Source organism: Gossypium hirsutum, chromosome D08 (assembly GCF_007990345.1).
Source record: "Gossypium hirsutum isolate 1008001.06 chromosome D08, Gossypium_hirsutum_v2.1, whole genome shotgun sequence".
NCBI lineage: Eukaryota > Viridiplantae > Streptophyta > Magnoliopsida > Malvales > Malvaceae > Gossypium > Gossypium hirsutum.
In genome coordinates, this window is record NC_053444.1 from 10,154,520 (window position 1) to 10,181,124 (window position 26,605).

The 26,605-nt window shown below is 34.3% G+C and overlaps 3 protein-coding genes and 2 long non-coding RNA genes across 8 annotated transcripts; 4 read left to right on the plus strand and 1 right to left on the minus strand.

The window, feature by feature from the left end:
• Window positions 1–704: 704 nt before the first annotated feature.
• LOC107914639 (RAN GTPase-activating protein 1) lies at window positions 705–4,378 on the plus strand. 4 transcript variants are annotated; one of them, XM_016843608.2, is made up of 3 exons: window positions 705–978; window positions 1,188–1,266; window positions 2,447–4,378. In XM_016843608.2, exon 3 carries the CDS (start codon window positions 2,458–2,460, stop codon window positions 4,072–4,074), a length of 1,617 nt encoding a protein of 538 aa, XP_016699097.1. In that variant the 5' UTR covers window positions 705–978; window positions 1,188–1,266; window positions 2,447–2,457; the 3' UTR covers window positions 4,075–4,378. The 4 variants fall into 4 exon arrangements, with proteins under 4 accessions (XP_016699097.1, XP_040955754.1, XP_016699106.1 ...); XM_041099820.1 differs by having other exon boundaries at window positions 728–978; window positions 1,188–1,253; XM_041099821.1 differs by having other exon boundaries at window positions 798–978; window positions 1,188–1,213.
• A 359-nt stretch (window positions 4,379–4,737) lies between these two features.
• LOC107914655 (chloroplast stem-loop binding protein of 41 kDa a, chloroplastic) lies at window positions 4,738–6,839 on the minus strand. Its single transcript, XM_016843634.2, has 6 exons — window positions 6,335–6,839; window positions 6,126–6,247; window positions 5,773–5,875; window positions 5,541–5,679; window positions 5,175–5,452; window positions 4,738–5,071 (listed from the first exon to the last, which is right to left on the minus strand). The coding sequence occupies exons 1-6, from the start codon at window positions 6,713–6,715 to the stop codon at window positions 4,889–4,891; spliced, it is 1,206 nt and encodes a 401-aa protein (XP_016699123.1). The 5' UTR covers window positions 6,716–6,839; the 3' UTR covers window positions 4,738–4,888.
• On the plus strand, window positions 5,839–6,565 carry LOC121220264 (uncharacterized). The gene is made up of 2 exons (XR_005917496.1): window positions 5,839–5,956; window positions 6,037–6,565. It is a non-coding gene; the product is annotated as an uncharacterized lncRNA (long non-coding RNA).
• Window positions 6,840–14,934: 8,095 nt separating the features above from the next.
• LOC107914633 (uncharacterized) lies at window positions 14,935–16,822 on the plus strand. Its single transcript, XM_041099822.1, has 6 exons — window positions 14,935–15,088; window positions 15,213–15,377; window positions 15,499–15,621; window positions 15,733–15,972; window positions 16,064–16,228; window positions 16,313–16,822. Exons 1-6 carry the CDS (start codon window positions 15,038–15,040, stop codon window positions 16,628–16,630), a joined length of 1,062 nt encoding a protein of 353 aa, XP_040955756.1. The 5' UTR covers window positions 14,935–15,037; the 3' UTR covers window positions 16,631–16,822.
• Window positions 16,823–24,597: 7,775 nt separating this feature from the next.
• Window positions 24,598–25,425, plus strand: LOC121220265 (uncharacterized). The gene is made up of 2 exons (XR_005917497.1): window positions 24,598–25,155; window positions 25,235–25,425. It is a non-coding gene; the product is annotated as an uncharacterized lncRNA (long non-coding RNA).
• Window positions 25,426–26,605: the final 1,180 nt, after the last annotated feature.

Here is a 26,605-nt window from a genome sequence, read left to right on the forward strand (position 1 = left end):
ATAAAAATTTTAAACATAAAAATATCAAAATTTATTAATTCTCCAGTTAATTCATTTGGGTACTGTTTTCCTTGTATTTAAATAAACTTTATAAAGCTTAGGTGCCATCAGTAATTGATGATCATTACTCTACTACTCTATCTTGGGTCCAAAAATTAGGTAATGCCAAAATTTTGTTTGTTGTGCCTTTTTTTTAACATTTATTTATGTTATAATGTGAACTCTAATAAATAGAAAAATATAGAGAAATTAATATTTTATTGGAATTATTATTTTATTTTATTTAAATACCATCCTAATTTAAATTATAATTATTTTGATTTGTATGAATCTTATTAATCACTTATTTAATACGAGTTCAAACGATAACCTTGATTCACTACTTGATATTGTATAAAAAAGATACATAGCTAATTCAACAAAACATTTTTTTGTTGTTGATTTCAATGATGCATATAAAAAGTTTGACACGTATATTTACTCACAAATCGATTTACCATTTAGATCCATTCATTTAATTAGAAAATAAAAATTTCTTTCTAAATTTATAAATTAATTAAAAGTAAATTTTTTTATTTGCAAAAGAGGGCCTAGAAGTCAATTTTAAATTCATGGCTAACCCAATTTCTTGGTAAACATAGACCCAATGGTTTTGAATTAGATTGAAGCCCAAATATAATAATGGAACTGAACTGTTAAAAACAGAAGAAAGTAGGGGCTAACTAGTAAATTGACATTAAAATGGAAGCGGAAAACCTACGCATCTCTTTTTGAAGTAAAAAAGCCGTCATTTAATTTCCCTCCAATTCGCTCGAAGGGCACGCATTCATTTTTGGGTTTTTCTTTATCCCCCCCATTTCCATCATTACTCTCGCTTGCACCACTCTTCACCATTTAAAAAGGCTTCTCCCTCTTTCCTTCTTTTCTAAAATCCCAATCCTCAAAACCATGATACTCTGAAAGAAAGCGGAGATAAAGGTGTTTAATTTAATTAACCCATCCTTCTTTTTTTCTCTTCCTAGTCTAGGGTTTCGTTTTTCCTTCCTTCTTTCTTTCTCGAGAAAAACAAACACTCTAGGGTTTCTTTCATTTCTTACCTGCTTCTTGTTTATACTACTTGTTTAGTTGGTTTTATATAGTCGCGAGCAAGAAATTTAAGTGGATAAACTATTGGGTTTTTTTTTCAGGTTCTCGTTGAATCGGGTGGTGCAAGGTTAACAAAGTTATCGATTTTTTGTCCTTTTTGCTAACCAGTTAGTATTAGGCGTAAGAAATTGAACTCTTATTTAAATGTATTTATTTATTTTCACTTACATATTATGCATTCAGTAATTTTGTGAGTTCACACTTTTAGGGTTTTGATTTTCGGGTGGTGCAAGATTAACAAGGTTTCTCATTGTTTGTTTGTTAAGTTGACGTGGACTCTTAAAGCCCAACGTTTGATTGGATAAATTAACTGCAAGTTTATCTTTTTTCACATGATGTTTTATGTCATCTCTATATGATTTCTTGACAACATAATGATTGGTAATGAAGGATTAATACTAAATCAATGTGAAATAGGCTTGAGATGACTCTTCTTTTCGGAGAAGAGAGATGGCTTTTGATTACGTGTGCAATATATTTTGCTCAATAACTTTAGAATTAGGGGAGAAGGGCATATGTGCACAAGAACCTAAACTCTCTATTCTTGATTGGGTGATCTGTTTGCAAATGCGGAAGTTTTAACTTGTTTGTAAGATGTTGCTACATATGATGTTCATGGACCAAAGATACAATGAATCTAGATCTACTCTTATCGGTTAGTTTCAATTTTGTATGCCCCCTCCCCCAAGGAATGTAACTTTATCTACAATCCTCCATAATTATCATTGCCTTTACTGTTTCACTTTTGCTCATTCCATCAAAACTCTGGTTTGTAGAATCTAGGATTTGCTACTCAGCTATCATTGATAATGCTTACATTTTTCTGATCCTTTGATGGCCGCATGCTATCACCGTCAGTATTGCTAATGTCATTTTGGTAATTGGTTCTGCTGTAAGAATAACATGTAATTGAAGTCATTCTGGTTCAGTTAGAATAAAATAAGACTGCTTTTGGTTATTTCTTACTAAAGTTGCATAAACTGCTTGTGAAGGAATTGGCTAATGGATCTATCATGATAAGAATTTCATAGCCAGAACCTATATGCTGTTCATACGGGGTGGATTTGGAAATTAAGTTTCCTTTTTAGTGTTACAAAATTGCTGAGATTTTGGTTTCTTCAATTTTTATTTGTTCTATGCCATTTTTAGGTGTTCCACTCATGTTCTTACTATGTTGTATAATTACTTAATTTAACAAGAACTTCAGCTTTGTTGATTGCTTTGGTTTTTGTTACATTTATGGGTCCTATATTTTGTCATCTCATCTTTATTATGTATTTGCAATATCTGGTGGTCCTAGGTCAATTAGATATGGAATCTGGAACGCAAGCATTTCAACAACGCTCGCTGTCAGTGAAATTGTGGCCACCTAGTCATGGTACAAGGCTGATGCTTGTAGAGCGGATGACGAAGAATCTTACAACCCCATCCATTTTCTCTAGAAAGTATGGCCTATTAAGTAATGAAGAGGCTGAGGAGGATGCTAAGAAAATAGAAGAGTTAGCTTTTGCTGCTGCAGATCAACATTACAAGAAGGAGCCTGATGGTGATGGTAGTTCTGCAGTGCAAGTATATGCCAAAGAATCGAGTAGACTGATGCTGGAAGCTATTAAAAGAGGCCCTACTGTAAAGGATGAAGAGATAGCTGATAAAACCAGTATTCATGAAACTGTCTTTGATATATCTGGAGGTCGCAGGGCATTTATAGATGCAGAGGAGGCTGAGGAGATTCTGAAGCCACTTAGAGAGCCAGGAAATTCATATACTAAGATATGTTTTAGCAACAGAAGTTTTGGCTTGGATGCAGCAAATGTTGCTGCACCCCTCTTGTCATCCGTTAAGCAACAATTAACTGAGGTAGACCTTTCAGATTTTATTGCTGGAAGGCCAGAGTCTGAAGCACTTGAAGTCATGAATCTTTTTTCTTCTGTCCTGGAAGGTTGTCAGTTAAGGTACCTGAACCTTTCAAACAATGCCTTGGGTGAAAAGGGTGTTCGGGCATTTGGGGCTCTCCTGAAGTCACAGAATAATTTGGAGGAGCTTTATTTGATTAATGATGGTATTTCAGAAGAAGCTGCACAAGCAGTTTCTGAGCTAATTCCTTCTACCAAAAAGCTGAAAGTTCTTCATTTTCACAATAACATGACAGGGGATGAAGGTGCAATTGCTATCTCTGATATTGTGAAACGTTCTCCTGCATTGGAGGATTTCCGGTGTTCATCTACAAGAGTTGGCACTGATGGTGGTGTGGCTCTAGCTGAAGCACTGAAGACATGTACCCGCTTAAAGAAGCTTGATCTGCGTGACAACATGTTTGGTGTGGGAGCTGGAGTTGCTTTGAGCAAAGCTCTCTCTCTGTTTGCAGGTCTTACTGAGGTTTACCTCAGTTACTTGAACCTAGAGGATGACGGGGCAGAAGCACTTGCCAATGCTCTGAAAGAGTCTGCACCTTCACTTGAAGTTCTGGACATGGCTGGAAATGACATTACAGCCAAAGGTGCAGCTTCTTTAGCAGCCTGCATTGCATCAAAACAATTCCTCTCAAAATTAAACTTGGCTGAGAATGAACTCAAGGATGAAGGTGCTATTTTGATTGGTAAGTCATTAGGGGAGGGTCATGGTCAGTTGAATGAAATTGATATGAGCACAAATGCTATTAGGAGAGCTGGGGCAAGGCTTTTGGCCCAAGTGGTTGTGAAAATACCTGGATTTAAGTTGCTGAATATCAATGGAAATTTCATATCTGATGAAGGGATAGATGAGATTAAAGAATTGTTTAAAAGTTCCCCTGACATGCTTGGTTCTTTGGAGGACAATGATCCAGAAGGAGAAGATTATGAGGATGAAGACGAAGACGAGGAGAATGCAGAAGAAGGGAATGAATTGGAGTCCAAGCTTAAGGATCTCAAGATCGAGCAAGGAGAGTAGTCATCTGCTATGCATGCCAGCTGCTTTTGCGGCATCTGAAAAGCCTGTCTATTTTCTATTTTGATTTATTATAAGGTACCATAGCTGTGCACCATTAGTGTGGTAGATCCAATTGTAGTTCAGGTTTGTGAAGCTTAATTCCTCAGTCAATTGAAACATCCTGAATTGTTGTAGCATTATTTAGCAGGGAGCTGAATTTAGTTTGAACTTTTTACTGAGCTATGTACTTCTTGGACAGCCTATTATCATTCCTTTAGTTATAGCTGCAATGAACTGGGATTCAGCAGTCATATGTTCCAGATCATATCATTGTTCAATGGTTTAGCATGTAATCCCCCCCCCTCCCCCTCAAATGCATAATTTAGAACGACATCCTGCCTAATGCCATCTTGCTCGTGTTGTCATCTTGTTTAATTATGTTTGTAATTACCTTTTTCTGTTGTGGGCTTGCCACTTTTGCTGCTTTGCAATTGAGACCTTATCCTGACGTCAAAGTACGTCCACCCAATACTTCTTTGGGATGACAAGTTGCTTGGATTATCAATTACGTAACTGTATTATGGTAGTAGGTTTTATTCTATTATTCGTCTGATTTCTTTATATTAATAAATGCATGCCTTGCGTAGGGTAAATGATCCTACGCTTGTTCCGTCTTGAAATGCATTTTGGAAAGATAAAAACTCTTTATTATCAAAGGAAATGAATTATGTAACACAGAAATGACTTGAAGGGGAAGGAAAACAAAAATGCATCCTCATAAAGTATTGCAGAATGGAGTGGGTCTGAGTTTAAAATGACACTTGATAGTGGTCGATCAAACAGCTACTGGAACTTTAAGGGACCCTAGTATCTTATCATCCATCTCAAACTGCATAGGCTTCGTGTCACGCCCTATCTTTACATACTCCTCGAATCGCTCCTTCAAGTCTTCTGGCAGATTTGTGGTGCTCTTCCACCCCAGTATGTCCTTTGCAGCCCTTGGTTCGGCGTAAAAGTGCTGCACATAGGAAGGATAATGGTGATTATATACTACAGTTCACATCAGCTTTGCATTTGTCTAATCGGTGGATTCAAGACGAAGATGTCATAATGATTATTACCATATTACGGAAAGGAAAAGCTTTCTTTGCATCGATTCCAATAGCTTTTGGATCATAATGAACAATTTCAACTGGTAAGCCAGCGGCTGCAGCACACAATTTGGCCATTCCATCCAGAGTCACTGCCCGGTCACTCACACAATTGAAGATATTACAACATGCAGCTTCTGGCTTCTCAACAGCTAGGGTAAGCATAGAGGACAAGTCCCTAACGTGGGCGATGTTTGTAAGTTGCATCCCTGAGCCTGGGATTGGCACCGGTCTCTTTCTAACAATTCCTATATATATTGTAAGAAATTTCATCCATGTCATTATCTGATGGTGAAGTTCTATGGATAACAAAGTCCAAAATATTGCTTCACTTACGATCAAAGAACCACTCCTCGCAGTCTTTGTTGTTACCGGATCCAATCATGTATTGTGGCCGGAATACAGCCCAACTACTGAAAACTTCTGCAACATATTTCTCGACTCCAACATGGCCAGCATCAGCTTTAACAACATCCTGCAATAGCCAAGATTTTGCTTAAGCTATGCACCCAGTAAAATTATTCATGCTTGGGGCACTATATATACATAATGACATATTGTCATATACCCCTTCAACATGAGGAGGCTCGTCGGTTGGCTTATAGATTCCTGCACTACTGATGAACAAGAATTGCTTCACTCCAGAGCTCTTTGCCCAATCTACCACCGGCCTATGTTGAGAAGACTGGAATTAGAATGATCTTCCTTTTTTCTTTTTGGCCATAAAATGAAACGCTTTACATTACATACAGGTATGCAATCTCTTACTTTTCCTTTTCTTTAGCCTAATGATTGTTACTCTTCTTTGACGTTTCCAATTTTAATCAATTAGTATGGTAACTGGTATATACACGGACACATGTGCGCATGAAGGTGGCATAAATTGAAGGATGAGTTTGTTTGGAATTAATGGTAACAAACCTGACAGTGTCCAAGTCCTTGCCATTGTTATCCAACACCACATCAAAGGTTGCCCCTGCAACAACCTTGCCAACATCTGCAGGGTCTCCCCACACCGTCTTCCCTCCAGCACTCGTAATTTCCTATAAACATTTCTCAAATTCCATATTAAAACAGTGATTACAAAAACCAGAAAGCAAGGCCTGGGGGCGGTTGCTATTTGATCTTACAGAGAATCTGTTGAAGGGGGGCTTCTTCATTTTATCAGAGCCCTCTTCTCCAACAGTGAAGATGGTAACCTCATGGCCAGAACCCAGAAGCTCTTTGGCAAAGTAGAAACCGATAACTGCATGGCCGCCACTGTTTGTATTAACTATAAGGACCTTCTTCTTCTCTGCAGCAGAGGCCCTGATAGTGAAAGAAGAAGCAGAGAATCGTCTAGAGCTGGTGGGGTAGGCATGGAAGGAAGGAGAAAGTGAAAGAGAAGAAGAGAGAAAAGAAGAAGTGGGAAGAGACAAGTGTAGAGGAGGACATAGAGAAGGTGAAGGGAACTTGGTAGGTGGAGATGAGAAGAGGAGAGAGGAGGACGAAGAAGAAGCAAGAGCAGCCATTGAAATGAACGTTACCTTTTCTTTTTGGTGCTTGCTTCAGAACCAGCAATTTTCATATGGATCATGGTCAAGGCTTTATCTAAAGGTAACGGTTGTTGATTGGCCCCTTGCATTTACCCCTAGGATTTTTATAGTAAGTCGGTATTTAATTTCACTATTAATTTTTTTCATTTTGGTAAATTTATATAATAGTTTGATGAACGATAAATTTATATATTAAATATTTTTTTATATAAAGGATTTATTAAATTTGGATATATTATAACAAATTACCTGTATTATTATTATATTTTTTATACATTTTGATAAGAAAAGGATTTATTGTTTTTTTATAAGATTTACCAAAAATAAAAATATTAAATTATTATAAAAATATATTCTAGAAATGGGGCTTCAATTTTTTTTCATTACTTGGTAAAAATTTTATGTTAAAAGAATCTAAATTGATGTTGAGTGGTCAATCAATTAATGTAGTAGTTATGATGGTGAGTTAGCTAAAGTGGTTAATTAGCTGAATAGTTAATAAGTAGTAAATTATTAGTGATAATTATAACAATTTTCTCCTTGTTTTTCATTGTTTTCTTCCATCAATGATGTGTTTGACATGGTATTGGAGCTTGGATAAGACTTGAAAACATATTGTTGTTTGTTCAATTTCCTAGATTTTATTGTAATTTCTTATTTCTTGTTGACAATATTGAGCGAACCAAAAAATCACCAAAGGCTCTTCAATGGTGGCTGTTAGTTTCAACCATTCACTGTATCTACACTTTTTAATATGCCAAGTACATTCCTTATTCCGTAACAGTTGCTGGGTTTTGAGAATTATAATGTGTGGAGTAGATTGATGAGGATTGCTTTGCTAATTAGAAATAAATTGGGTTTTGTTGATGGCAACAAACCCTAGTGGGGAAAAATAATCGTATGATCTACTCATAGTGGGAAGGAGCATTTATCATGGTCTGTGGGTGAGTAAGGCCTTATCAAGTCGAGAACGGAGCAAACACGAGAAATTTGAGTCACGAGGTTGTCGAAATATCTTAAAAAACTCTAGAAGTCCGAAGAAGGGACCGAATCTTTGTAGAACCATATAGAAGATTACAAAAACTCTAGAATCATCCACTCATGTATATCATTTAATAATGTTAGGTGTGAAGATTTTAAAATGTAATCTAGAACGTCCATTGTAATCATTTGTAACATCGAATCAAAAAGGGTTTCCCTATATAAGTAAAGCCTCCCCTCCCTCATTTGTATACACAAACTAGCTTTTGAGAATAATAAACACTTCCACATTTCCTATCTTTTTCTTCTGCTTGTTTAGGCTAAGTGTGCCAAAAGCTCTCCAAGTAAGTATCGACTTGTTGTCTTAGGAATCGAGCTTAGGGTCACATGTGACTGGAGCTAATGTCTTGACACCTGACACAATGCTATCTACTTTCTTGGACTCTAAATACAATTTGCACAGAGAAACATCTAATGCCTCTTTGATTTGGCAAAATCTTAAGGAAAGATTTGAGAATTTTGACGGCTCTTGAATATATTTTATTTATAGAAAAATTTCATTGCAAATTAATTCCAAATAAATTTATTTTACTTACTTAGGCCGCTATGGAATGAATATGATGCATTGTTTCATTTTTCTTTTTAGGCTTGTGATGCATCACCAAACAATATTCAACATGTGATTCAACATATGCTCTTTTAGTTTTTATGGTACTAAATGAAACCTATACTATTGTCAGAAGTTAAATTTTGTTGATATAGCTTTTGTGGTTTATCAACCAAGCATATTTTATACAAGTCCAAAGAGAGGTAACGGGAACGCTTGGTAGGTTTCAATTCCATACATTTATATGTACCTACAGTCTTGTATTCTTCATATTGTATTCTTCATATTCTCAATCTCAATAATTGAAAAAAAATATTGAATGTGATTTGTGATAATTTCAAACTTTTTAAATTTATAAAGAAAAAATTGTAAGGTTATTTAACAAACAAATTTACAGCATTAAACAATAATATTACACCTCTTGTTTTACTCAAAATTCTTTTATCTATTGAATAAATGATTGTCAGTTTATGTTGTTGCCAACTTGGCAGGTATGTTGTAAAATTCAATGAAAGATTCATTCTTGCATTGGATTTTAGATACAAAGGTTACTAATTATATAATGTTTGACTTGCTGTGTCTTGAGTCCTTATCATGTGTAACCAATCTAAGTTAGATTTGATTATTTAATGGTCATTTAGTACACATTTCTCATATAGGCCATATGTAGTTACCAAAAAAAAAATGAAAACTTTACTAATATTCTTTATCCACTATAATTTCGTTACAATTTACTTTCAATCCCAAAATTAACTTAGGATCTAAATTGTTTTGTTTTGTTTTTTTTATCTTTGACTTTTGCATAATCTAATATCTTTGTCCTAAAAGGACGAAGGACATTGATAAAAAGCAAGGTCTCTACATCCTTGAGTCTAACCAAAATCAATCAACATTGTTTCAATCTTCTTCCATGTCTTTTTTTTTCTTCTTTTACCAATGTTCTTACTTAAATTTGTTCTTCTACCGATATTTCTACTTCAATTTGGCACACTCGACTTGGACATGCATATTTGTAGAAAGTGAATTAGATTTCACTTTTTAAAATTATTTGTAAAAAGCACACTATAGATTGTTCTATTTGCCCAAATAAGTTTGTTCACACTTTCTTATTAGTTATTCACAGGTACAAGAAGCTTTTTCACTCGCACACATTGATCTCAAATGTCCTTATATTATTATCAACACATAGTGGTTGATGATTTTTTTTGACCATTTTATGTAACCACACTAATATTACTTGACTTTATCAATTTAGGTGATGCCATTGTTTGCCTTAAATAATTTATTTCTTTAGCACAAACAATTTTTTTGTTCTCATCAAAATCATTAGGATTGATAATGACAGTGAGTTTTTCAACATTGAGTGTAACCCTTATTTGTCATTCCTTGGCATCATTCATCAAAGCTCATGTGTTTGCACTCCACAATAAAATGGGATAACTATATAAATGTAGCTTGGGCTCTTATAATTAACTCATAGAAGTTATACACCAACTTAGGAAATTTCTAGATGCTTGTTAGCTATGCATCAATTTTGGTACCTACACTTTGATGCACATCTTAGTTATGAACCCTGGATTCATCAATGACTAGAATAAATTGCTAAGTTTGATTAACTAAATATTTATTAACCACTAATTAAAGATTTGTTAACCACTACACCACTACAATTTTTCCTTGCACTTGTTTATTTTTATGCTCTTAGTTAATAGTAGATTAGATTAGATTTAGTTATACTTCCTCTTGTTTGTTTAATTAGTTTTAGTTGATTTTAGATTTAATAATTAGTTAGTTTAATTAATTAAGTTGAGTTGTATTATTTATTTATTCAGTTCGGTTATTAATTTTTTTGTGGGTTTAATAAAATTATTTCGTTGTAATTTATTATTTGACAACAATTTTGTATACTTGCAAGTAGTTGGCAAAGTGGCAACAGTTTTTGAGTTACTATTTTCATCACCACCTTTTGCTATACCACAAGTCACAGAACAAATGTATTAGTATGCAAGTTGCACTTCACATAAATGTTAAACTATAAAAAAATCGATTGGACTTCTCTTAAACTTGGATAGGTGAAGCTAAACTTGGATGGTATTGTGAAAAAAGCCTCAACTAGAGGAGTGTTTTGAGATACTAATGGAGCTTGGGTAATCAATTATGGTAGGAATGTAAGGGTAAGCAAGGTTACCTAGGTAGAATTATGGAAAATCTTTAATGGCTTGAAGGTGGCATAGGATAGAAGAATTTGAAAATTCGTACTGGAATGTAACAAATCCATTGTAGTACACATGCTCAATGATGGATTTAAACAAGTGAGTCTATTTGCATTGGTTCTTAGCATCAAGGAGCTATGTCGGAGGAATTGGGAAGTTCAAGCTAATTCCATTCACATAGAGGCAAACTTAGCTACCAATTTTATGACAAATTTAGTTGCATCTCAAACAACTAACGTGACTAGCGTGACTCGAATCCAGGTCACATCTAAGGTGGTGAACACCCTTGACCATCATGCTGTCACATGGGGTTCTAACTTATCTAATTTTTTAAAGTCAATTGATAGGGATAGATAATATTTTACTAAATGATATCATAGGTAATTATTACGACTTTACCTTCGTCTTTGCAAAAAAAATAAAGAAAAAAAAAGAAAATAATTATAATAATTACAATAAAATCTTATCCTATTTTGAATATCTTATTAACTAGATGTCCATCAAGATCACTATAAGTTTTGATGTACTTTAAATTCTAATAGTCATTAGAAGTAGATCTCTACTTTATTTATACTTCTTATGTAATATCCCGAAAATTATTATAGTAAGAAAGTAGGTATCCTTGATAGTAAAATAAGGAAATAAATTGACAAAAGGAAATTTTGAGTTATGTCAACATTTGGAAGTATATTATGACATATTAATTCAAGAAAGGATTAAATTGCAAAAGTGAGAAAAGTTTTGTTGCCCAAGAGTAAATACTCAAAATTTGAGGGGTTAAAGTGTAAATATGAAAAATTTGAAGGACCAATAGTGTAAATATTTTAAGGGTGGAATAATCTAGAAACTAAGGAAAATGGATGAATTAGGACCAAATTGAAAATATAAAGAATTTTGAGGGACTAAATTGCAATTTTACCAAATTAAGTGATGACTCAAGGATGGAATTTCAAAAGATTATAAAGGGCAAAATGGTCAATTAGAGAGAGAGAATTCTAGAAGGTAATGATGATGTTGGTGATATTTTTAATTAATTAATTAGATAAGTGTTATTTAATTAATATTTTATTAAGATTTTTAGTATTATTTTATTATTAAATAAATAATATAAAAGGGAGGAAAGATGAAAAGAAATCATCATCTTTCTCATGCATTTCACGTTAGAAGAGAAGAGAAGAAAGAAAGTTTTGCTTTATTTACAATTTAGTCCTTCCACAAAAAATTTACCATTTTCACCTAGAAATCAAAAGAATTTCCATAGCTACCAAGAGAGAGAAATGTTAAGGATACTATGGGGAGCTAGAATATCAAGTTAGATTCAAGAAATAGAAGCTGTAGGAGAGAGAAAATCAAGTTAAAGATTGAAATCAATAGCACAAGGTAAGAACATCAAGATTTCAATATACTTTTGAGTTTGATATTATTGAAAAAAAGTAGGAAATTAATGTTAATGCAGAGTTTCATTATATAAGGTTCTATATTCTTGTTATGTTAGTAAAGGGAAATAAGAGGAAGTGATGGAAAATATTGAAGAGAAAGGAAAGGAAGGTGTTATAAATTTAGTAATCAACATTTTGCACTAAAACAGTTTTGGACAGTAGCAGTAGATTAAATTTGAAAAATCACCATAAATCATGGAAATCGAATTAGAGTATGAATAAAATATGGAATTAAACATTGTTGAGTCTAGTTTATCATAAAAGAAACGGTGTAAGTAATGGAATTGTAAATCATGAGATATAATAAATTTTGTGAGACAGGTCAGAATGAATTCGGGTTCCCCTGTTCTGAATTGGAAAAATCATTAAAAATTGTACAAAAATAATTATGAGTTATAATTTATATGTTTAAAATCCTTAATTAGTATATTTTCAATATACATAAACGGAGACATCATCCGAATTCTGTACAAACAGATAATTAATTTTTAGTGAAGAGGGGTCAGAACTGTCGAACAGTGAAAAAGGGGAAATTTTAAAGAATAAAATGTACTTATTGGCTAAACCAAAAATTCTGAAAATTTTATGGTAATAATATATGTGCGTCTAGTTTCATATAAAATTTTCAGATCTCAATTCGGAGTTCTGTAGCTTAAGATATAATTTATTTAGTGACTATGACTCAAGTGAATAGCTTGTTATGAGTAAACAAGTAAATAGTGGTATTATGTATATATCAAGGATGTGGAATGGAGAGGAGGAAGAGGAAACATATATGTGAATATTCAGCTGATATGGTTTTATTTTTAAAATAGCTAATTTATATGTTTTAGGTTCAGGGACTAAATTGAATAAAAGTAAATTTTTAGGGTAATTTTTTAAAAATGTCAAAAAGTGACCAAATTGCATGAAATGAATTGTTTTATTATTTAAATTAATAAATTGAATGAAATATTAATTTAGATCAAGACTGGGTGGAAATTCGATGAAAATGGAAAATTATCAAAATATCCCTGAATTATGGTATTTCTGCAATTTAGCCTGGTAAGTTCGTATGAACTATATTATGTATAATTTTAATTAAAGTGAATGTTATTTGGTGATGAATATCATATAAATATGTGTTTTATTATTAGAATTGAATTATTATTGGTAATATGCATAATTAGATGCATTGAAATGATTATCGGAAGCTCGATTGGGTTGGAAGCTTGTCGGAGATATATTACACTATCCATTGGTACTATCGGTAATTTTGGATGATTTGATTCTGGTTATAATGGCATGTATAAGTTAAATTGGCCAACATTAGCTCATTATTGTTTTGATTTTGATTGGTTATAAATATGAATGCTTGATGAAATGAAATGTCTGTAAATTAATTTGTAAACTCCGGTAATACTCTATAACCCTATTCTGGTGATGGATATGAGTTAGGGGTGTTACATCTTATGCCTATAAATAGAGACTTTGGATAAGTTTTGTAAACATCTCAATTGATCAATAAAATTACGCTCTCTCTTTGTTCTCCCATTCTTTTTGTTTTTTGTTCTCTTCTTTTATTTTATAACATATCCTTCATTTTCTTTTTGGTTTTTCATTTTTTTCCACTATTTTCTTCCTTTATTAATGAATCTAACAAATAAATTATTAATTATTAAAGAAAATCAAAACATAATTTTACCAATTACACCATATATGTTAGATCAAATAAAATCAAAACATAATAACAAATTACGTGTTAAAGCTTTGTTTTCTAAATTTTAGTTGGATACCAAGTTCAATTTAAGAGAGAAAAGTAAAGTGTTCTATTATATTGTCTGAGTTCTTTGGTATGTTTCAAATTTTTAAAATTGAGATTTATTTTCTTTTAATTTATAGTATAAAGTACCTTACTTTTTTTTTTCTGAACTCGCCATTTCTTTTCTGTAACTTAACTACTAATTGATTGCGTTTTAAAGTAAATTTTAGTTATGAAGTTTTAGATTTTTAAATTTATGATACAAAGTGTTATTCTTCTCCAAACCCACCATTTCTCACCATTTCTTCTCTCAAATTTCATGTCAAAATTGTACTTCCAGTTATAAATATAACATATATATATATATTATTTTTAATGGTCTAGGAAGAGCGAAGTTGGCACTAATCTAAATTTAAAAAAAAATAAAAAGGAAAAGAAATATGAAAATAATAGAGTGTAAAACAACAAAACAAATGAAAAAACGAGGAGGATCTGAGTGAATGGTTATTTAATTTTTTTTTTTTTGTGAAAATTCAAATACTGTGATTATTTATATGATTTTTTAATATATTATTTCAATATTTTTACAATTTTTTTAAAAAAATTTTAAAAATATCAAAATCAATTTTTTAGTTATAACTTAGGGATCAAATTAGCTATTAGTCCTTTGAATTAAGGTGCAATGTTATTTTTTTTAACAAAAGTTAATAATTGAATAACAAAAAATATAACAATTTAATAACATTAGTGGCTATTACATAATTTTTAAAAGTTAGGTGACTAGAAATAATTAAAAAAAGTTTAAACACAATTAATGTTATTTTTTTATAAAAAAAAAAGAAGGAAAGAAAAGAAAAGCAAAGAACTGTTTTAAGAAATCCAGATTCCAGCATTTACAAAATTAGCCATAAAGTAGGAGGATGGTCAAAGTCAAGAATTCCCTAAAATTCAAAGCATCATAACAAACCAACAAAATTCAAATCTGATTTTTAAAAAATAAACTACTAATAATATATATTTTATTTTAAAAATATTAAATATTAAATATTTAAAAATTTAACCTTTTCTAATATATATTAAAAACTATTTCATTATATATATTATTATTTAGTATATTAATTTTTGAATCTACATAATTTTTGGGTATATAACAATTAAAAACAATAAAAATAAAATTATTTTTATCGTATTAGATATATGAACGTTAGCCTTAGCACCGATCGGCGCACTCTTTTTAAATTCCCATCGTCAAAATTAGCCGTTACCCTTTTACTTTTCTGCTTCTTTCTCCCCTTTCGCTTTTCTCCTCCAATAGCCATGGCTGCTTCAGTCTCTGTTGATAATCCCTCTCCACCTCCTCTTACCAAGGTTCTTTTCTCTTTTCTACCCTTTCTTTCCCTTCTTCTATGCTTTAATGGGGTTCTTCTTCTTTTGTCTCTCCATTCTTCTAATATATCATTTTCTTTGGTTTGTAATTTGAATACATTTGCAGGATCCCACTAGTTTAATGGCTGCTTCTTCTTCATCTCCACTCTTCATCCCAGCTTCAGAAAAGCGTTTTTGGAGCACCCTCCGTAGCCGGGTCGATGCACTCATTGGTGACCGGAATGCCAAGATCTCCATCCTAAATGTGGAACCTTCTTTCCCTACGGAGATTGTAAGTTTTTCTTTATTTTTCATCTTTTTGAAGCTAATTGTGCTATGCTATGAAAATTTGCTTGTGGGGGTGATGTTGAATTGATAAGGTTTTTGCTCCGTTATTTTCTTTGGGGTTGCAGAATTCAAGAGAATCCAACAGAGCTAAGCGATTGAAAGAGGATTCAATGCTTTTGCTTAGAGGGTTTGATTCCATCTCACAAACACTCTCTCAGCTATCTAATAACCTCGACAATGCTCTTCAGGTAATTTTAAACAAATTTTATTCCAAATTTAAAGCAAAACGCCCCTTAGATTTATGTTCATGAGATTAGCTTTGTAGCTCAAATTTGCTAAACTTCTGCTCTGTTATAAAGGGAGCTAGAGAGCTGGCTAAACCTCCAACGTTGACCGATTTGTTTCATAGTAAACTGAAGAATTCAGAGACTAAAGAGGAAGACCCAAAGCAAAAAGGTAACCAAGAAGAGAGTAAGATCGGTCTGAAGAGGAAGTTTGATTACAGTGAGTGCTCAGATGATAATAAAGGAGATGATGGTTCACAAAAGGAGAATGAGCAAAGCCCCCAAAACAAGAAGATGATGAAGAAAGCCAAAAATGTAAACTTCTTACTTTGCTTTCACTTGTTCATCAACTAATAGGCCAAGCTCTCTCAAGTTTCACTAACCCTTTTTGCTTCCCTGCTTTCAGCTTGCAATTTCGATGGCCACCAAGGCAGCTTCACTTGCCAGAGAGTTGAAGTCCATAAAATCTGATTTATGTTTTATGCAAGAGCGTTGCAGTTTGCTAGAGGAAGAGAATAGAAGGCTTCGAGATGGGTTCACCAAAGGGATCCGACCCGAGGAAGATGATCTGGTGAGTTTCTTCTGTATCCACTTACAGACAGTAGTTTCCCATCTTGGCAGATTGTAAATCATTGTTTGCTTTTTTTTGGGACAGGTGAGGCTTCAATTGGAAGCACTGTTAGCAGAGAAATCAAGACTGGCCAATGAAAATGCAAACCTGGTGAGGGAAAACCAGTGCCTTCACCAGCTTGTAGAGTACCATCAAATGACTTCCCAAGATCTATCTGCATCATATGAAGAAGTGATAAGAGGAATGTGCTTGGACTTCTCATCTCCCATTGCAGAAGAAGAGGAAATCAATGGAGGAGGGGATAGTGATGATGCTGATAATAGAGTTACTCAAACACCTCAAACTGATATCTTTGGCATATCCACGTCCCTTGATCACTACTTTGATGAAGAACAGCATTAGGTCACTCGCAAACCAAATTAAGAAATAATTTTGTTAATTACTGTGTCAAGTTTGAAGTAGGTTTTAAGATTGTATACTTTGCTTCCACTTCCATCGATCTTGGTGGAGGTTATCAGTATTTCCTTCTCAATTGGAGATGGTTATCATTGTCCTATGAATCTCAAATAATATACAACTCTTGTTTTTGCAGAATTTGTCATCATTTTTTTCTGCCTAACTACCATTTGCATTACACAACAAAACAGTGTTTTCCATCTGTACAAATTATTTGATGAATATCTTTCACATGCTGCAAGAATAACAAGATGCTATGAGTTTGCATAAGAGAAGGGTTTAATTTCTAAATTCTACAGTAGAAGCACCACCATATACTGTACTTTTCTGAATCATGACTAGTTTTAAAATAGGCCTAGAAAGCAACATAAGAACTACTCAAGTATGGCAAGCAAAACAATCTCAAGTGCTATCGTACTAACATATCATCAGATGGCCCTTAGTGTAAAGGTCGGGCTTCTGCAAGAGTAAAGGCTTAAAAAATCATATAAGCCCTAAGTGTATGGGTCCTTTACCCAAAAGAGATTGTTGTTCTGTTGATTTTAAGATTGTGCTTTGCAGGATGGAAGACTAGGTACCCATTTATCTGTTCACATTCGAATATTAACACCATTTCCAACCTACCTGCATAAACTGTCCACGAGACATACCTTGCATTCCAAAGGCTTCGCCAAGTATAGGTGGGTTCCTACCCACAGGGAAGTATCTAGCTTATAGAACTTTGCTTACCAATGATTGAGGTTTTGTAGTATTTCACCAAATTTGTTTGGCAAGCATAGCTAAATTGCATGCATGCATGTCCCTAAACCCCAATCCCCCACTAGTTTTTGGCATGCAAAGTTTTGACCACTACAACTAGTAGATACCCCGACGTTCCTCACTGTTGCGCGGAAGCGTGTGAAAGAGTAAAATTATTGTACTGAAAAATCACACTAAGTTCAATTCCCAGGAAAGAGAGGTGGATCACGAGGATCGCTTACATACCAGATCTTTCCTAGCCAGAATATCCCTCTATCGTAATTTAATAGCACAATAAATCACTACAATCACATTCACAAAATATGCAAAACAAATAATAAAGAACACCAGAATTTTAACGAGGTTCAGAAAATTTTGCCTACGTCCTCGGGCACTACCAAATATATTTCACTCCAAAAATTACAAGTGAAATTTACAAATAGAGAGAGAGAATAATGCCTTAAGTAGAGAATGGCAATTATGGGATGAAGAAAGTAAGAAATGGTTAGGCCTATTTATAGTTGAGGTTCAAGGATCAACTTGCAATGTCCCTATACAATTAGGGACCAAAATTGCAATTATCCCATGCCAACTTTTAACCCAACTTGCCAACCAATTTTACTTTCTACTTTCGGTGCCCACCCTTTTTGACTTTTCAAACAATGGGTGGGTTCCAATAATCTCCACATTGAAGATTTGATTAGGATAATCTTATCTTCACACGATTCTTTCTGCCTTTGACAACAATACTTGATAGTGCCTTCTTCAACTGTTAAACTTGCAGGATATTAATCAAGTTCAAACAATGTTCGAACTTGGTTGATGTTACCACCTTGGTCATCATATCTGCGGGATTATCTGTAGTCTTGATCTTCTGAAGACAAATTTTCCCCTCTTCAATAATTTCCCGCACAAAATGGAATCGTACGTCGATATGTTTTGTACGTGCATGATAGACTTGATTCTTTGCTAAATGAATAGCACTTTGACTATCACAATACACGTTAATATGCTCCTGAACCAACCTCAAGGTTTTAGCCATACCTTGTAACCAAATAGCCTCCTTTACAGCCTCTGTTACAGCCATGTACTCGGCTTCTGTGGTTGACAATGCAACTGTAGACTGTAGTGTAGACTTCCAACTTATTGGTCCTCCAGCAAGTGTAAACACATAACCGGTGGTTGATCTTCGCTTGTCCAAATCACCGGCATAGTCAGAATCAACGTACCCAATAACACCTTTACCAAGTGTATTATCCTGCTTGAACAGTAATCCAACATCCACGGTCTTCTGAATATACCGTAGAATCCATTTTACAGCTTGCCAATGTCCTTTTCCAGGATTATGCATATACCTGCTCACTATACTAACTGCCTGTGAAATGTCGGGTCTTGTACACACCATTGCATACATCAAGCTACCCACTGCATTAGAATACGAAACTTGAAACATGTATTCTCGTTCCGTATTCGTCGAAGGAGATAGTTGTGCAGAAGCTTGAAATGAGAAGCCAACGGGGTACTTACAGGTTTTGTCTGCTCGTTCATGCCAAACTGCTGTAGTACCTTTTTCAAATACTGCTTCTGAGACAAGCTAACTCTATCATGAGCTCTATCTCTCCATATTTCCATACCGAGAATCTTTTTAGCTTCTCCTAGATCTTTCATCTCAAACTCGAGATTGAGTTGAGTCTTCAATCTTTCAATCTCAACTTTGCTCTTAGATGCTATTAGCATATCATCAACATATAAGAGCAAGTATATGAAAGTTCCTTCTTGTAGCTTCTGAAAATACACGCAATGATCAAATTTACTTCTTGTGTACCTTTGCCCTTTCATGAACTGATCAAATCGCTTGTACCACTGCCTCGGAGATTGCTTCAATCCATAAAGCGACTTTGTCAGTTTGCAAACCCAATTTTCTTTTCCAGCAACCTTGAATCCATCTGGCTGAGTCATATAGATTTCCTCTTCCAAATCACCGTGTAAAAACGCGGTCTTCACATCAAGCTGAACTAGTTCAAGATCATATTGCGCAACCAAGGCTAGCAAAATCCGAATAGACGAATGCTTCACAACTGGAGAAAACACTTCATTGTAGTCTATTCCTTCTTTCTGAGCGTAACCCTTTGCTACTAATCTAGCCTTGTATCGAATTTCATTTTTATCAGGAAATCCTTCCTTCTTTGCATATACCCATTTGCATCCAATTGCCTTCTTTCCCTTGGGTAGTGTCACCAACTCCCAGGTCTTATTTTTATGAAGAGACTGCATTTCTTCATTCATTGCTTGCTTCCACTTTACACCATCAGGGTTACTTATTACTTCTGTGTAAGTAGAAGGAACATCATCATCTGTAATTGGAAGTGCATAGGCCACTATATCATCAAAGCGAGCAGGCTTATGAATCTCTCTTCTTGGCCTTCTATATGCAATTGAATCTTGTTGCTGTAGAGATTCTTGGGTAGGAACCTCTTTATCATTTGTCCTTTCAATATTAGCTGGATCATCGTTAACCTTTTCAAGCTCCACCTGCTGCAAAGTACTACTGGTTTTGTCATCCTTTTGTGAATCCTTGTACTTCAACATGGTTGATTCATCAAAGTCACATCTCTACTGAAAACAATCTTCCTTGTATCAGGACACCAGAGAAGATATCCTTTTACTCCATCAGTTATACCCAAGAATAACGCTTTCTTTGCTCTTGGGTCTAACTTAGATTCTTTTACATGATAATATGCAGTGGAACCAAATACATGTAAAGAATCATAATCAGTAGCAGATTTACCAGTCCACATCTCCATAGGAGTTTTTCCATTTATTGCAGCTGATGGCAAACGGTTAATTAGATGGCACGCATATGTAACTGCCTCAGCCCAAAATTCTTTGCCCAATCCAGCATTGGACAACATACATCGAACTTTCTCCAGTATAGTTCGATTCATTCGTTCTGCCACCCCATTTTGCTGTGGTGTATCCCGAACAGTGAAGTGTCGCACAATGCCCTCATCTTGGCATACTTGTAGAAATGGATCGTTTTTGTACTCAGTACCATTATCTGATCGAAGTCGTTTGACCTTTCGACCAGTCTGAGTCTCCACCATCTTCTTCCATTTCAGAAATGCATCCAAAACTTCACTTTTTCTTTTCATTAGATACACCCATACTTTTCTTGAATAATCATCAACAAAAGTAACAAAATAGTGCATACCTCCCAAAGAAGCTACTTTGGTAGGTCCCCACACATCACTGTGAACGTAGTCCAGAATTCCTTTCGTATTGTGAATTGCTGGACCAAATTTTACCCTCTTCTGCTTGCCCAGAACACAATGTTCACAGAATTTCATTTTGCAAGAATTTGCACCTTTCAATAAGCCTTGCTTCACCAATGTCTGCAAAGCTTTTTCACCAGCATGTCCCAATCGCATATGCCATAATCTGGTAGCCTCTGAATCTACATCTTTTGTAGAAACTGTTGATGTTGATCCAATAACTGTACTTCCATTTAAAAAATATAAGTTATTTCTTCTTGTGCCTTTCATCACCGTCAGTTGCCCAGCTACTACTTTTAATAATCCATCTCTCAAAGTGATTGTGAGCCCTTTAGATTCTAGGGCACCTAATGAGATGAGATTTTTCTTCAAGCTAGGTACGTAGCGAACATCTGTCAAGACTTGGATTGAGCCGTCGTGATTCTTCAATTGGACTGTACCCACTCCCATTGTCTTACAAGCACTATCATTGCCCATAAGAACAATTCCACCTTCTAGCTCTTTAAGACTAGAAAACCAGTCCTTATTAGGACACATATGGTAAGTACATCCTGAATCCAAAATCCACTCATCCGTTTGACATGCCATTGCCATGCCAACCAAGCTAAAGTCTGACTCATCATCATGCTCCGCTACACATGCATTAGAAATAGCCTTGCCCTTTTGTAGCTTAGGATAATTCTTTTTCCAATGCCCTTTTTCACGGCAAAAGGCACATTCATCTTTGGCGGGTCTCCCTTTGGACTTTCCCCTTCTACCAGATTTGCTGCTGTGTGAACGACCTTTTACTGTTAAGACTTCTGCGGTTGTATCTTTGTGATCTCTTTTATCTTTCTTTCGAGTCTCAGATCTATACAACGCACTACAGACTGCATCAAATGTGATCGTGTCCTTCCCATGAAGCAATGTGGTGGTAAGATGATCATATTCATCATGAAGGGAATTCAACAACAATAATGCCTTGTCTTCATCTTCAAATTTCTCATCCAAATTTAGCAAGTCTGCTAAAATTTTATTGAATGAGTTCACATGGTCATTCATCGACATACCGGGTGCATACGTGAATCGATAAAGTTTCTTTTTCATATAAAGCCTATTTTCAAAACTTTTCGTTAGAAACTTTTCTTCCAGTGTATCCCATAACTTCTTCGCTGATGTCTCCCTCATGACAGAGTACTTCTGCTCTTTGGCCAAACATAGGCGGATTGTACCACACGCCTGTCTATTGATCTTGGCCCACTCCTTGTCATCCATCTTGTCAGGTTTTTCTTCAAGGGCTATATCTAGCTCTTGCTGACATAAGACATCCAGGATCTCACATTGCCACATACCAAAATTATTGGTACCGTCAAATTTCTCTACTTCAAATTTTGTATTTGTCACAGTAGTCCTTGCTGATGAGGATGCTGCTGCCATTTTTCTCCTCAATCCCAACTACTGTATACGTGAATAGTACCATATACGTGAATAGTGCCGTATACGTGAATAGTACCGTATACGTGAATAGTACCGTATACGTGAATAGTACTGTAAACGGTCGTATTCCCCAAGTACGAACCTGGCTCTGGTACCAATTGTTGCGCGGAAGCGTGTGAAAGAGTAAAATTATTGTACTGAAAAATCACACTAAGTTCAATTCCCAGGAAAGAGAGGTGGATCACGAGGATCGCTTACATACCAGATCTTTCCTAGCCAGAATATCCCTCTATCGTAATTTAATAGCACAATAAATCACTACAATCACATTCACAAAATATGCAAAACAAATAATAAAGAACACTAGAATTTTAACGAGGTTCAGCAAATTTTGCCTACATCCTCGGGCACTACCAAATATATTTCACTCCAAAAATTACAAGTGAAATTTACAAATAGAGAGAGAGAATAATGCCTTAAGTAGAGAATGGCAATTATGGGATGAAGAAAGTAAGAAATGGTTAGGCCTATTTATAGTTGAGGTTCAAGGATCAACTTGCAATGTCCCTATACAATTAGGGACCAAAATTGCAATTATCCCATGCCAACTTTTAACCCAACTTGCCAACCAATTTTACTTTCTACTTTCGGTGCCCACCCTTTTTGACTTTTCAAACAATGGGTGGGTTCCAATACTCACGCATTGCCTTACTGGTTTCAGCACACAAACAATTGTAATTCAAATATGTAGGAATAGATTGAAGCACTGACTTGATAAAAATTCCCTCACCACTCTAAGCAGTCATGCACTCCACTGGTTCTCTTTAGCAGCAATGCACTCTGATTCCAGTAAATGCACATTTTTTGTTCCTTCCACTACTAATGTAAGCCCAAGGTATCTATCTGGTCCAATCGTAGATTCCACCTAAAAAATATTTGAGATAGAAGCTTTAACATGATGATTTGTAGTATTAGGACTAAAATAAATGATGAAATTAATAACTTGGCAATTTGCAAAATTTCCTTAATCTCAATTGAGGCTCTGCGAAAAACCTGTTAAGTATTTTGGACCCTTAGTGTAGCAATTTCATCATATTTGATAAATTATTAAAATGGTTAAATTATTTATTCATGAAAATAAACAAATTTCATTCATTATATATGTTAGATAATACTAAATGATTTTTGCTTTTAAAGTAAAATATATAAGTAAATATTTACTCATTGATTAATTAAAGTTCAACTAATGTTAAATTGCATTATATGGTCAAATTATAATGTGAGAAGATAACATATATTAGTAAGTAATCTAAATTGCCTATAGTTTAAAGAATCAAATTGAGCAAATGATTTATTCAAAGGACTATTATATCGTCTATAAATCCGATTGGGGAGATAATTTATCTTGGCTATCAGAGCAGAATTGGCTTCTAGAAATAGAGTCATAGATGTGATTATTTGGGCTCACAATATATTAAATAAGACTCAAGTTGAATTTATTCTAAATTCGTTTACAGATTTATTCATTTGTAACGTTTATGGTATGATTGGCCTAAATTGAGTATGCGAATGATCATGTACTTTGATATGTTGAAAACTTACGATCTCATGGCAGGGGGCCAAAAGTCAATGGTATCCTCTCAATTGTATTGTATGAATTATGAAAATGGAACAAGGTTAATGGTATCTATTAAGGACAAACATTTTTATCATTATTATTATTGATTTGATTAATGATAATTTTCGTCATGGAAGAAATAAGGGTGACTTTGAGATAAAATGGATTGAATTAGGTGAACGAATTTAACCTAGAAGGATCATGGATATTTTATAAAGGTAACACACATATGATAACTAAAGTTTAAAATCAGTAGCTTTCATAATGATATATAATGTGGAGCTCAATCATGGTACCTTTAGTAGATTGAATCCATGACGAAATAACTATGTAATTAATAAATAAAGAGTCAGAACTTGATTACATGTTATTTTAGTCTTCAATATATATGTTCAATTGCTTCCTTTACTACCTCAACATAACTCTTTAAGAGATTGCGTGTAATATGAACACTTGTATGGAATAATAAATGATTGAACAAAGAAAAATGATTCATTGGTTTTACTTATCAAGAGTAATAAGTGTTTTTTTTTAATTTAATGATTAGTTTGATATAAGGTTAATTTAATCACTTTGGTATCCGGATTGAATGATAAATCCTAAGTGGAGCTAAATTAAAAATAATATTATCTAATTATTTGAAATGAAATAAAATTAATTTAATAAATTTATGCATGCATTTTAATATGGTAAAATTGACATGACTTGAACATAATTTTTTTTTGAAATAACACAATTGGAGTATATTAATAAATAAATAAAAATAGTCCAACAACCATAACAAATGGAAAATAAAACCCCATAAATAGTCAAACCTAATTTCCTAAAAGCAGCCTAATAAATGGACTTTGCCATTTGAAAACGCAAATCACAATAAAAAAAGTCCATTTCCAAATATTTCCTTTCCCAAAACCAGATCCTTATGGGTCTCAAAATCAGAAGTCAACAATGGCCTGAAAAACATCACTATCTATTTTCTCCTCCTGACTCTTACTTCCCTTCACTACTACTTCCCCTATCAGTGAGTAGCCCAACATTACCTTGAACCCGATTTTCATTGCACAGTACCAGAGATATTCCCTCCAACCGTTCCCCTTCAATCTTTCTCCACCGCCTCATTTACGAAATCTGGCACCCCGTCAAGAAGATAAGTATTCCTTTCCCCCTTAATCCTTCAGGGGCCAAAAGATGACCCACTTGGTTCCCCTACCTCTGAATATGCGAGAATACAAAGTTTTTAAATCTCTTCCTAAAAAAGTTTAGCTTTGAGATGTAAGTATTGATGCATGAATCATCTTTTCTATTTGCCTGCAGTTTCTTTATCACCGTAAGCGAATCGCCTTTGATCATCGCATCTTGAAACCCTAAATCAATGCCCAATCAGACTACTTGGAGACATGCAATAGCTACCGCAGCGAACCCCATTGGTATGTGATTATTAATATTTTGTTGACCCCATAACAACCCCTTTTGATTTATGATAACAATCCTCGAACATTTTTTTAGAGAGTGAGCTTGAAAAGCCCCATCAAAATTTATCTTTATGAAAGCGTTCACTGGAGGCCTCCATCTTACAATCTCAACTCGGGTAACAAGTAACAGTTTGTTTAAGGCATCTAATTCTTCTAATTGAGCTTTAATCATTTCTGCTATTGCTTGAGCGTGATTTTTAATCCCATCATGCACATATTTATTTATTTCAGTCCATAACACCTAAAGGGCACACCCCACTATCTTGCAAATCTGGTTAGACGAGGTAGAAACTAAATTATCAAGTCAATCCTAAAAGATAAGAACAGTGAACTCCATATGATAGTAAATGTTTAATTTGTTCCACACTTCTACTACGATGATACAATCTTGAAACGAGTTCCAGATTATAATTTTTATCTTTTCCGGCAGGTTAAGTTTCCATAGCTTCTTGAAAAAATTGTACAATTTATTTGATTCTAGTAAGGCCTAGATAAAAATGAATTTTGTATAAGAATGTTGTACCCACTACGAACCGAGAATACCCCAGACGCCTCACCTTGCTAGACAATTGAATCCACCTGAAGTGCCTGTGCTAAAGGAATACATAGAATTTTCCTTGCTTTCTTAGCACTAAACATACTGGTAATAAACTGAAAATTACACTGCCCAGTTTGTTGATCAATTAAATCAGAAACATTTACTATATTTTGGCCAGTATATCTTGTCTAAATTCTGTGCCCTTTTAATCTAGGAACTCACGCCTCTATCCAAACATTAATTTTGGAATTAGTACCCACACGCCAGCACAAACCCTCTTGAAGTAATCCTTTGCAGACCATATACTCTTCTAGGTATAAGATGTGTAAGCTCCCAAGTTTCAACTCATGAAATCCGACTTTGGGTAATACTTTGCTTTTAGCGATCTTACTAACAACGTGTTTGTATTAGTCATTAAACGCCAACATTGCTCTGCCAGAAGCACCAAATTAAACTTCGTTAAACTTTGAAAACCCATTCCCCCATTATCTTTGAGATCACATAAATTCAACCACTCACACCAATGAATCTTTTTCTTTTCCCCATGCTTTTGCCACCAAAATGGACTAATAATTTCTTCCAACTCTAATTACAGGGACTTCGGTAAAAGAAAATGACATAGCATAAGTAGAGATGGCCTGAAGGACACTTTTTATAAACACCTCCTTACTTTTTTGTGATAATGGCTGCACACACCAACTCTTAATACAACTTAGCATACGATCTTTCAACAAATTAAAAGTTTGTTTCTTTTTTCATCCCATCATATTAGGAAGGCCTAAATATTTTTTTTAGGTCTAATGAAAAACGTACCTCTAATTCTTTAGATATCATTCTTTTTTGTTGTTCTTGTATGTTTGAACTGTA